General features: G+C 35.3%; 1 protein-coding gene across 32 annotated transcripts in view; it reads right to left on the bottom strand.

Moving 5' to 3' along the window:
• KHDRBS2 (KH RNA binding domain containing, signal transduction associated 2) overlaps positions 1-13,331 on the bottom strand; it is a 403,209-nt gene that overhangs the window by 329,241 nt on the left and 60,637 nt on the right. For 30 of the 32 annotated variants that reach the window (XR_015282867.1, XR_015282864.1, XR_015282865.1 and 27 more), the window contains exon 2: positions 11,310-11,437. Coding sequence is in view for 3 of the 32 variants with exons in the window: in XM_086876178.1 (XP_086732304.1) it covers positions 11,310-11,437 (128 nt within the window). In the remaining 29 variants the exon portion in view is untranslated. Of the gene's footprint in view, positions 1-11,309; positions 11,438-11,555; positions 11,656-13,331 lie in introns of all 32 variants that reach the window. The other 2 variants (XR_015282877.1, XR_015282876.1) reach the window with 1 other exon arrangement.

Raw genomic sequence — 13,331 nt, forward strand, 5'->3', positions numbered from 1 at the left:
TCAATGATTGATCACATTCTTTAGTGACAGATAAAAAGTCAAACTGCTTTCTTATTAGCTATTTTTGAGTCTCCTTCCCCAGAACATAGCAATGTTTCTGCTACCAATTAATTCATCTCTTATGATACCATTTGCAATAGAAAGTTAAAACGAATAGATGCCTCCTGTAATTAGCATTAATTTGTCTGACTAAAAAGGTCTTTTGAGATTACAGCATTCTTACTACTTCAAAAATGCATATAAATGACATATTGTTTAAAAATACTCTTGTTTCTTCATTGCAATGAATATCTACTTTTAATATGAATATTAAAAGTCATTTGTTTGGCGGCTTTCTCTTGCCAGCTCTTACATGAAAGCAACCCAGTCTGTTACATGAATAGCTCTTATAATGGTATCACTTTTATTAATTCCTCTCTCTGTTTTGAATGCCACTTTTTCATAGTGGGAGAAGGAAATAAATGTGTTTTTCCCCCTTTTGTTAATTTCTTAGGTTTAAATGCTGGGTTTCTGTATAATGTAAAATCCTTGTAACAGGGTATCCTGGACAGAACTAACAGTATTTCTACACCTGTGACCACTTCTTGGTATACCTAAATCAATTCCAAATTCACTACTTGCATAGTGCTAACAACAAAGATATATAAAAACAGGGAAATTACTCAACCCACTCAGAAATCTGAGTCCTCAGTTGGCTATCCCTTATTGAACTCAGAGCTATTGCAACTAGATTACTAGAGATTAAAAGAATGAAAGTCTGCTAAAAGAAACCCACAACCCATTTTAAAGATAATACTATGTTTTAATGGGCTGCAGCCAAGTACGATTTGAATGCCATCTATCTGTACAGCATCTCTAGGCATTCTGCTCCTTGGCTCCCCAATGCTCCCATGCTGATAAAGTTTCTCCTTTCATCCAGTCTGAACATTCCTTGTTCCAAGCTACACCTGCTCCCTCTGCTCCCTCCCCCAAGATGCACTTTTAAGTGTTTCCTCAACACCTTCCCTGAAGATAGTAGGGAGGCAGCTCTTAGGTCCTCCAGAGATAAGTCTTCCTCCTGACTTATTCAGTCCAGCTCCCTCAGCTTCTCCACACAGAGCACATGCTCCAGCCACCAGTGATCCTGGCAGTCCTCCTCTGAACTTGTTTGTCTGAGACTTCTTTATATTTGAAAAATTAAAATTAGACACAGAAACATAGGCAATCATTTTCTACTGGCAGCAGATGAACACATTGGTTGCCCCATCATCATTCCTTTCCCAGCTAACATATCCCAAATCTTGAATGTGAAGGAAATCTCTGCAGTTTCACTCTAGAGCTGTCTGAGTCAACTCTCAGACTAAGAGGACAAATTCAGCCCTGGGGAGCACTGATGCACCTAGCTCTGCTCCTGCAGACACAACTGACTCCATGCACTTGGTCTGTGAGCTTCAGCCTGAGCCTAACAAAACACAGCCTTGCAGAGACATGGCATGTTCTGGCAATCTGATCCTGGGGGGAAAAAAATAGAATTTTATCTCTTCATTGAGGGAACAATCATGAGAGGATCTGTAGAGATTCCCTCCTCCCGGTATGTCATCCTTCTGGTATATTCATGAGAGAACGCTTTTTCTATACCCATCATCCTATTCTTCTGAAAAGGAAACCTTTAAAAAAAAAAACAAAAAAAGGAAAATATCTGAAAACTTGAAAGCTTTGTTTTTATTTTCCATTTTTTTCCATCATTTCTCCCCTCTAATGATATTCCAAACAACATGATGTTAAGTGCTCTGAAAGTCATCTTGCCTTTTCATGCACGTATAATTTCTGCAATATCAAAAAATGTGACAAACGCAATTATACCTGAAAGAAATAAACCATCTCTTCTTGCAGAGGCTGAAAGAATAATAAAACATGATTTGTACTAGCACTAAGCTAATTACAGTGACACCACTCCTGTGCTACAGTTCTTTTAGTGTCAGTGCTTACATTATGAACCCCTCATTTCAGGGTTTATAATTCTGCTCTACATTAGTTAGCAAATCTTACAGGAATGCACAACACAGTTGTTAATGACTTCAATACTGACGCTTTCCTAAAAATGGCATAAATTTTAAATTACTTTTAAATTTTGTAACTCCTTTGTCTGCTACGTGGTGTAAATCACAAGCAACTTGAAACTAAAGCAAAACAGTTCAGTAAGGCAGAACCCATCAGAAATATGATTTATATGCTTGAACTTAAAAGTGTTTATTTTTGCGAAGTTTAGGATTTTCTGGAAAGCTGAGGTTTCCATTAAAGAAATATCTAAATACTATCATGAGTAAGAAGAGAGTTTCAGAAACAGCAAATGTCAGGTGGCAATAGAGCCACCAAACATCAGTGTTTTAAGTTTCACATGTGAAGACATTTATCTAGAAAAATATGCTGTGATTTCTGGTATCTGGCAAAGTACTTGGATAACTTGGAAATCTGCAGATAACCTGCCCACTTAAATATGTTGATTATTTTAGGCAACATGACAAATTCACTGGATGTGCTTCACTGAGAATGCAGACTCCCGGGTCTGAAAATTACCAAAACAAAAAAAGCACTGTCTTGCATCATGCTGGGACACAACATAAAACATGATCTTAATTATATCTTCTTTCTTATTTATATATAAAGTTAAGCATTTACAGTATATGGTATCTATGGAACTGAGATAGAATTTTACAGTTACACAGAAAAAATTATATTTCTTCCAAAGTCTACTTTGACTCAATCATAAAAATAAATATTTAAAGCAAGAAGATAAGGAGCAGCCTAAGGCTATACAATCTGAAACAATATTCCCAGTATAAAAGAAAAAAGAGATTAAGAATTCATTGCTGGTAAAAGAAGTATTACATTGTTCTCTTTCAGAAACAAAAGGGCTTTTTCTGGCTTTCTGCTACCCATCAGTTTTTTCCTCAATAAATGACAGAGAAATAACTTATTCCAAACTAACACTAGATTTCTTTTAACTTCTGAGAAACATGTTCATTCTTCTTATTATTGAACAATTATTACTGAACAATTTATAATTTTTCTTTTAATATTGCATTAAACATTGCTTCAGTTAATTTTCCTTGGGTAAAAAGAACCAGGTGAAGAAGACCTAATTCCCTCTTGCTGGGTTGACATAGACAATAAACAGTTTCTCTCATCAGTAGATGGTCTATCAGCTTGGAAACCAGTGATTAGTGAGCAAATGGTGTGCAATTATTCTATGTATGCCAAGGTATACATTTCTGGTAGTAGAACAAGTCGTGGGTGACAGTAATTTACCTTTGTGCTACCCACTCCTTACCTCAGCGGCAGGATTATGATCTCAGAAGGTTTTGCTACAGTTGTCACTTGTTCTAAATTCATCCTGTTGGAACAAAACCATGACTTCATATCTAGGGAAAGTGACAGAAGAACTGTCTCCTTCTTGTATTCTTTAAAGAACATGAGTGACAGAACTGTGAGTTGCTACATTTCTTGAAATGAAAGAGCGATGGCATGGTTTCCTCCCAGTCTGTAGTATTTTTCTTCTGACTCGCAATCCCAAACCACGGATATGTAACAGTTAAAAAAACCCACATAATAATCTGTGGCAACCACAAAAAAATTGGTGGTTCTGCTCTTAATAGGAAATCTAAATCTATCAAGTGAACATATCTGCAATTGATTCTTTGTGCTCCTGAAAATGTTTATATACTGATGCTACTAACAAGCTATTTAAGATGAAAATGGAAGGCATATTTTCAATTAGTTTTAATGAAACACATGTGTTTTATTAAAACTAATAAAACACATACACATATGTATGTATGTATTCTAATAAAAATATGAAACATACATTTATGAAACAGATTTCTTCACTATTAGAGTATATCCTCTGCATTTGCATTATATGAAAGTGTCACCTGTTTATTTTGTTTGCTCAATGTGAGTGAAAAACAAAACAGGAAAGAAGGTGATTGAGGTCAAACATGCTCTAGGCTATATAGCTGCAACTCAGCAAGTAAGAGCTTTTTCAACATAAATTTATTTCATTACCACACTCCTCTATATAGAAACATGTTTTAAAGTTTTCTGATGATATGTGGGAAGCTTGAGAAACAGGGAGAAAGCCACCAAAATCTATGATGCTGCAAAGGAGGTATAAAACCATTCAAAGCACAATCCTGAAGAGGAGGAAAACCTTGTCACTGAGCTAACTGGTCCAGAAAACTCACATTCACTCTGCTTGGAGCACACAGGCTCTGGAGAAGGTCACTTGTATGTCCTTGTTGCTCTAACTGGCCTTCTCCTATGTGAGGAGACATACATGACCCATAGGGCCATGTAATTTCCAAGCACTTCATAGGGAATCAAGGCAAGGTGATTATTTACCTTGTGCAGTCTTATTCCCTAATAACTACTGAACTCAAAGCTTTACTTAAACTCAGTTTGAAAGAGGAGGCTATGTCAAAAACAAGATCCTAGGAGTTTGAAGAATACATAGAGCTGGATAGAAGGACATGTTCAAACTGAGGCAAAGGCTGTGCCTTATGCTCATGCCATAAGAGATCTGAAAATCCATAGAAGACAAAATTTCTGTCATTATACCCATCGGCAAAACCTCATATCAGAGCTCACAGCTAAGCAGAAGACAAAGATGTGCTAAAAGCTTTCTTAGCTCTGAAGTTCAAAGAATTTCTTGTGTACTTAGGTACCACCAAAACCTGAATTGTTCCATGACGAGCTGTATTATCTCCTGTATAGTCATTAGGTCCATTGCAAAAGGATCAAGGCAGAGTATTATGTCTTGTGTTAATATTTTATAAGAAATTTTCAAAAATTAGATGAGTTGTTATAAATTACATTGATGACTACTTTGAAGTGACCTTGTAGCACTACTTGAACAGAGGAAAAATCCTGAAGAGCCACAAAACAGATTTCCTCTTCAGCTTCAAGAGGTAAAAAACATACTTCAGCAGTGTTTGTGTAAGACAAAACAATATATTTGCTTTCAGGAACAGACTAGCCCACACAGATTCTGCCTTTACAAAATGGATGATCAGTTCAGACTAGAATAATGGAGGCATATGAAAAAATTACCAGCAGGTACCTGTTGCAGTAATTTTACAGCGTTTGATGTACTTTTTTTTTTTAAAATATTGGATCTTTTTTCAGTGTTTGAAAGGAAGTAAATATTTATTTGAATAGCAACTTTAACAAGGTTCCAAAACATTCTTTAAACCCTACTCCTTTGCTTAAAGTTATCAATTTACTGTTCTTTCATTCTCTGCTAACACATAAGACTGTAACATAAAAAAAAACAGTAGGACATTTATACTGCACTATATTTCCTTATTAAAAACATTACTATTATTATAAAAAATATGTATATGAAGTAGTACCACAGCTAAAGTAAGTAAAATCTCACATCCTATATGATAGCAGCATTCCAAATGGAAAAGCTATATTTGAAATGTCTGACTGGAGTTAAATTTTCTTCATAACAGACAGTAAGGGGCTGTGTTTGGGATTTGTGCTAGATGAAGTGTTGTGCTAGAAGAAGCACAGCAATGTTCTACCTACTGCTTGCACACATCAGGAGTTTTTACAACTTGAATTTTTAAGACCATAGAAAACCCCAGACATGTAACAGAACCAATTTGCCATAAAGTACTTTCTTCTACCGCCCTGCAACTTTAAGATGTTGATATTATAGATGCTAACTAATGTAACTGGCAACTGATCCTCTTAAAAGCTGGAAGGAAAAAAAGTAGTAACAAGTCATCCAAACCTGATCACAAATAGGTGAGCTTTTGATCAGTGCACATTGTTGGCTTAGTTCTGCTCATGCTGAAGTCGAGGGTACTGTGAAAAATCTCTCTAACCAATAGCTTCCTTTACAGTTCTCATGAAGCATAGGTCCAGTCTGAAAGCTTTAGTAGATATGATCACTGTGTATTTAGACACAAAGTTTAATTTTTACTATTCACTACCTTTTTTAGTCCTTAAGAAGCCACACAGGTGAGTGGAAGTGAGGTACATTCTATTTCTTATCATAAGTCACCAAGCAAACTTATTTGAAAATACTGAACTTGTACTGATGATACTGAAGACAAAATTTAGCCCTCAAATCATCCGTTATTAATACCAGTAACAGAAAAAGAAACAACGCTGCTGAAATTGCAAAGAAAACCCCAAATATCTTTGGGTGTAGGTTGAGCACATGTCCACAATCAATCATACACAACCAGTGTACCATTAACATGAAATTATTCTCCTGATTAGAGTTGTTGGTTCAAGCAGAGTGAATTCCTGCCCATTCTCACACTTACTTTATTAAAGCGGTGTTATAAATTGTATTTTTCTTGCCCCTCTCAAATAGGAATAATAAAGAAAAATAGAGAGCTTTTTTTTTTCTGAACCAGCCAATTGGTTGGTTCAGAAATGAGTCATGACCAATGTTCCCAACAGAAGTGGCTAGGACTTGTCTGTATTTCACACAGTTGCTACCACCTACCAACTTTTTCCTGCTCATACTTTTTTATGTCCCATTTTCTACTTACATTGTGTTTTCTAGATTGTCAGCTCCTTGCAGAAACACCAGTGCACTTATTAAGTGTATTGCGTACAAAGGATGTCTCCATCTTAGTTTTGGCCTTTGAGTGCTCTGCAATATGAAATGGTAAATTCTAACTACTCTAAAAGTCTGCCTTGAAATATGGAAAGCAATACCGTATTCCACTATAACAGCATTGAGAAAATCCCAGTAAATCACTAAGCAGCAATTTAGTGTCCCTGCCTGCAATTTCAAGAATGAGTTTCAGCAAGAAAACAGTGAAGGATGAAGGCTGAACTATGTATTTTCATGTATAAATAAAGGGAAAATCCCCATGAGAAACATTTCACCATCATGCAATCAAAGGCGGAGAAAGAAGTCCTAATGTTTGGAATATTATTTCTGTACTACTTGTTTTTAACTATGTTAGTGCTGTTTTAATTATACTGCTAAAGATTTATGCAGCCATGGATAGTTAAATGAAACAGAAAGGCAAATCTCTGAATTCTATCTGGAATACACTTTATTCTCTGCAGTCAGGAACAATTTTATGAAACAATTTTTAAAGACATCTGTACAGAGCAGCATTTCTAAGCATGGTAACAAAGGTAATTAATGCTGTGGGAGCTGATTTCAACAGCAGTGTTATGAAAACAACTAAAGCTTTAACAAAAATGGGGACAGAAATTATTTTTAAATAATAAAAGGTATTTCCTGTAACTATTCGAGAGCTCTGCAAGATTAGTGTGGGCCCTAGAAGCATTAGAGTCAGGGTTCATTTCCTTAACTTATCTGTAAAAGGTAAGTAGAGAGATGGATGAAAGATCAGGTCCTAAGTAAGTCAGAGAGAAGAAAAAAAAAAGTGTGATATTTTTTCATGCATTTTACTGGAAGTACAGCTAAAGTATTTGTCTGGATTTTCCAAATGCCTGCTATCATTAAATGGAACAGAAGATGCATTGGATCTTGAGTACAATCAGAAAAACTGAAAACATGCACTGAATAGCAGAATTGCACCACTTGCAATAAAATTTTGGAGAAGCAGAATGAGCTTTTGAGGTTTGAGAGGTTTTGCCTTTTCTCTCAGCTTAAGTACAGGAAGAAAACTACTTTTCCAATTTTTCTCTCTTCAACTGTTCCCATATTTGATTTCACTTTTCAGAATTAGTTGGACAGTTCATACAGAAGGGATTTAAAGAAAATATCTTGGTTACAGTTATTTATTTGAAGCAAAAAATTCAACAATATTAAAAAACTCTAATTTGAATTTTGAAATATTTCTGCTAGTCTATTTGAAATACAATTAATGATCAAAATGGAAACTATGTATTAATAGAGAATTTGCTAAAGAAGCAGAAATGAGATATCAGAAAACTGAAAAGATCCTTCTACTAATATCTGAGTGCTTAATAGGCCCTGCTCTCTGGAGACGGCTGAACACTTGTCTGTCCATGGGAAGAAGTGAAAACATTCCTGATTTTGCTTCGCCTCCATGCACAACTTTTGCTTTAAAAAAGCCTCTTGTCTCAACCCACTATCACTATTTTGTCTCTCTCCCATCCCACTGGTGTAGGAGTGTATCTGCATGGGCCCTGGTTGCTGATTGAGGTCAAACCAAGACAGATGCACTGCAATATTTAAGACTTTTATATACATACTGTTTATTTTTGATTTGTCAGCTATTTCATATATCTGCACTCACAGAAAGCAAAATAAGTTAACAAAATGAGCCATTCCTTAATGGCTGAAACCCAGCTAAGCTGAAGCCAGGGATAACAGGGGAAGAATTTCAACAAAGTCAGCAACATTTTAACTTAAAATGTGGACCGGACAAGTATGCAAACAAAAACTTCGTATTTTATGTGCTACATAAAGCTAAGGCTTTAAACAAGCTCTCAAATTCTTAAACTGTGCAATGGAACAAATTTGCAAAGCCAGTTTAGAAGCTCCTTAAAAAAGTTATCACAGAAAAAGGTAGGAACCACAGAAAACGACAAAAGCCAAACTACAGGTAAGTAAATGGCAAAAATCTGTACTGCCATTCAAATGACAGTTTCCCACCAAGCCTCTAAACTGTCACTTATGATTTACAGCAACATGATAATTTCAGATTTTCCTTTCCTTCTTCTTTTTTTAATTAAAATAACTCACTCTTTTCCTATATCTGATGTATCTGAAATTCATTCAAACTGATCTGTGCTGAAGTCTTTTTAAACAAACCCCGAGGCAAGTCTTAGTTGGAATTCACATATCATAAAAGTAAAAAAAAATAAAAATAAAAGGTATTATGGGACAGAAAGAAGGATCAACAAAGACATTGCATCACTGTTTCAAGAGAAATTTTGACTGCATTAAAAATACCTGCTGTGTAGTGGAGTGTGTGTAAATGTGATGCTGTTTCCACCTGGGCTGCTGCTATTTAAGATAATTAATCTCAGAAAAGATCATTGCTGAAGTGTCAACTAACACCCCATCTCTATTTTAGATCTCTATTTTAGAGCAGAGGAAGGAGGCCTGTGTCTTCACTGGAGCTGGTAACGTAGGACAGCTGTTGCTAACCACAGCCTTTCATATTCTTTTCCTGCTGTCTGCAACAGACTGTGGACACATGAGTAGAGAGAATTTCATAATACTTATTCTGCAACTTTAAGAGCTATTTAGTCACTAGAAGCCTTTTGTGTTAACTTTTGTTCAAACCTTAAAATTCTGCTGCTGACTCTACAGCTGTCATTGAAGCTTAGCCTACAGACCATAATAAATTTTTAGGCCAAGGGTTCCCTTGAAGCAATTTGTATTTTTACATGAAATTAAAGTAAGTGCAAATGCCTTCCAACAGCTGCCCTTATTCCTAAACAGAGAGTGGAAAAGTGATGTTTTAGATGGCTTTTAACTGGGCCAGATTTTTTTCTACAATTTTTCACACTTGGGCAATTCTGTAAATTTCTCAAGATTTACAGAACCCTGCTTACCCAGCACTGCCCAAAAAAGCTTATCAGAAAACAATGAACTATTTAGAATACTGTTCTTTCAAATAAAAATTACTCTTAAATGAAATCATATGGTATTTATCTTAACTGTTTATAAATACAAGTCTGATCAACTGCTCTTATTAACATATTCTACCAAATAATCCACCAAACTAATCCTCTTTTAATTATTTTCCACTTTTTTTCATCATTTATAAAGTAAGCTGAAGCAACCACTGTGTACTGATTTGACTAATGTATACAATTGTCAAGAAAAGAAAAGACGCTAGATCACAGCAATCGGCAGTTTGATACGAAGTGCAAATGCAATCCTTGAAAGATGGTTCCTAGAGATGGTAGCAGGAAACCTGCAGCTCTGAGAATAGTTCCATGCCAAGCACAGAATATTGCCAGCAAATCAACTACTGAAACCTTGTAAAAGATTATTCTGCATTACTGAGTATGTACTTAATTTCCATCGTACTGATTTCTTTAACTCCACCACTCAAAAGCTGTAAAAAATGCCTTAAATCTTTTATTATTCATTAATATGACATGTTCATTAACGTCAATGAAGCTAATTTAATCATATTCAGGTGCTATATTGGCTAGATGATAGCATTTTGTCTTTTGAATAGTTTGTCTTTTATTCTACTATCTTCATCAAACAGTATTCTGAATGATTATCACACTGCTGCTACGAAGTTACAGCACTATTACATCCTGACTAAGAACTTCAGGTCACCTACAGCATTTACACAAAATACCACAAATCAAGGCAAAGCACCTCAGGCTATGCAGCAAGAAAGTAATTCCTTATAGCACTGTATGTGTTTCTAAGGTCTTTACCATTTGGATTATTACATTATCTCAGTTTTATATTCACCAATCAGGAGGTAAATGTCAGCTGGAATCATTGAATCTCAATTTTTTTACACCTTTCATTTTGTTTGATGAGCTTTTTACCAATCGTAATTTATTGCTCTGATGAAAGTATAAAGCAAAAAGCTCAGAGTGTAATCAAGGCTAATGGTGAATCAAATACCATGTGATAATAAATCAGCAAGGAAAAAATACTCTGGAGACAAATTGAGATGTTTATCATTTCAGTATGAATACTATTAGAATAACTGTTTATGTAAAATAAAAAACTGTACAAGAAAACCAAACAAACACCCAAGTTCAAAAAAAAAAAAAAATCAATATTCTCTTATAAAAATAAAACCCAAAACTTCCAACAAGCAGCTAAATTTTGCAAGAAATAAAATACTTTTTCTGCATTAGAGTATGTAACAATGAGAACTAATAAGAAAGTCTGAGATGCTAAAACATTTGAATTTCATAAACAGCACTGAACATTGTCAGTCACAGCTGGCAGTAATCCTGACACTTGATCTTTTAAAACTTATTACTCCAGAGAAAATCCCCCAACTCTCCTATAAGGAAGCTTTTTGGAGTTACTGAAACATTTTTTCTTTGGCAACTTTTATTTTACAAAAGGATGACATATGTGGAAAAAAAACCAAAAAACAACTGAGAAAAAACCACAGCAGTTTGCTTAAGGACAAAACCTACCTCAATTTGAAAAAAAACTCATTCACTTTGCTTTCCTGAAAGGCCCTGAGACAGTAGCTAAAACATGTAATAGCTAACAGATACATTTAAATAGGAGCTTATTTTTTTTTTTTTTGCTATCACAAAGCCTGCATATTTTGAGTCAATAAAAATGGTTAAGTGTATAACTTTTTCATCCTTTTATTAATAACAATTAAACGAGTGTTAGACTGCATTTACAGTACCTTTGGATATTGTTTGACAGGGATCAGAACTCTCTCTGACAGCTTTATGTTTTTGTTGCTGATGACATCAAGATACTTCTTTTCTTCATCTTCCTTCTTGCCTTCCGAACCCTGAAATTTTTCCATTTCTGTAAAATATCACAAAACAGAACAATCAGTGATGCGGTATTTGTCGTCCTTGGGAAGTTTAAACTTACACACTCCTATCCAGGCTGCACATGGATCACCTGTGCTGTTTGCACTCACATGACAGGGACTGCTGTCTTTTAGTGAACTGGGACTTTTAGCAGTGCTGAGAGGCAGGTGACAGTCCACAGGTCACACTCCACAACTAATTCTTCCCCACCTGAAAAGGAAGCCAATCTCGGCAAATGATCTCATCAGGAGCAGGAATAGCTGAGGCTTACAATTCCAGCTATCAGTCTTTTAAGTGGAATAATATCATCACAGCTTGATGCTTTTTGTAAATGGGACCTGCAAGAACTAAGCTGGACTCTATCTGCAATGGCTAACCTTCAGTACAAATACCAGAAAACTGAAGAAACTTCTTGTTGTTACTGAGTGTCTATTCAAACACTTCTGAATTACCTAAAGATTATACAAATTAAGATAAGAAATAAAGTTAACTTTTGCTCAAAAAAATTCTTCAATTAAGAAATGCAGTAAAAAATTGTGATGTGATATATATATATATATATAATTACTAATTTGTAGAACACTAAAATTTACAAAAAAATCCCAAAAAAATAAACAGAAAACCCCCCCAAAAATATATTCAGGTAGAATAGTTTTGAATTCTTTATTCCCTAAAGCTGTACAACCAACGGATAACAACAAATAACTGAATTAATCATTCTGCAAAGAACATCTTATATAGTGCCTGAGAGCTCCCTGACAGAAAAGGTACTATTGAAAAAGCTGCTTTTGCAGCAGTGACATTTTTGACAGCACAAAAAATGGCAATGCTTATAATGAGCTAATTATAACTGAATTATTGCTGAAAAGGGCCAGCTGTGGGTCTCAGAAACATGCTGTTTCAAGGACCAGAGAATGGAAAGGAGGAGCACAGCCACAGCACACTCTAACATTCATACACAAGTTTCTTTGACTTCCAACAAGCATGAAGAAAGAATGTGTTGAAAAGAACGGCCCATGTCATGATTTGTTAATAAATGTTTATGTTACTTTTATGAGATCAAAAATATGTATTTAAAGCCTGTACCAGCAGACAGTTTTCAATGTTAGTCATAAGCTCTTTTAAAACCTTTCAGAGCACACACTTAAAAGACCTCAGATGGGATATACATTCAATAATTTAGGATTAAAAAGTTATTTACAATCATTAAAAGCATCAGAAGAACATTTCATTATCGTAAAATACTTGAATACATGTAAAAAAATGCAGAATGTCACATTCAGTGGAAGATTAATCTGGAAAGCAGCAAGCATCAATTAAGTAAAATACTCATTCTGAGCAGGTTTAATAGATAAAAAGTTCTTTGAAAACACATCCAATGCAATTATACAAAGGGTTGTGCCATGGGGGCACAGGGGGGAGAGACAAAGGTGCATAAAGAGGGAAAAGTGTTACAAGCACAGTAAGTACTAAATTAAATTAATGAATTTCCCAAATGTATTGTGAACACAGTACTAAATTAGGTCATTCTAAAAGGCAGGTGGGGAAAGTCAATCTATAGGTACACACATATTTCACTAGAATCACAGAAGTTTAAGCCGGAAAAGACCTTTAAAGTGATCAAGTCCATCGCTAAACCACATCCCTAAGTGCCACACATACATGTCTTTTAAATACTCCCAGGGATAGTCATTTCACCACCTCCCTGGGCAATCTATTCCAATGCCTGATAATCGTTTTTATGAAAACATGGTTCCTGCTGTCCAACCTGAACCTCCCCTGACACAGTCTGAGGCTATGTCTTCTCATCCTGTCACTACTTGCTGGGGGGAAAGAAACCAACCCCCACCTGACTACAACCTCCTTTAAGGTATTTCAAGAGAGCA

The sequence above is a fragment of the Cyanistes caeruleus genome, chromosome 2 (genome assembly GCF_971803275.1).
Source record: "Cyanistes caeruleus chromosome 2, bCyaCae1.hap1.1, whole genome shotgun sequence".
NCBI classification, from domain to species: domain Eukaryota; kingdom Metazoa; phylum Chordata; class Aves; order Passeriformes; family Paridae; genus Cyanistes; species Cyanistes caeruleus.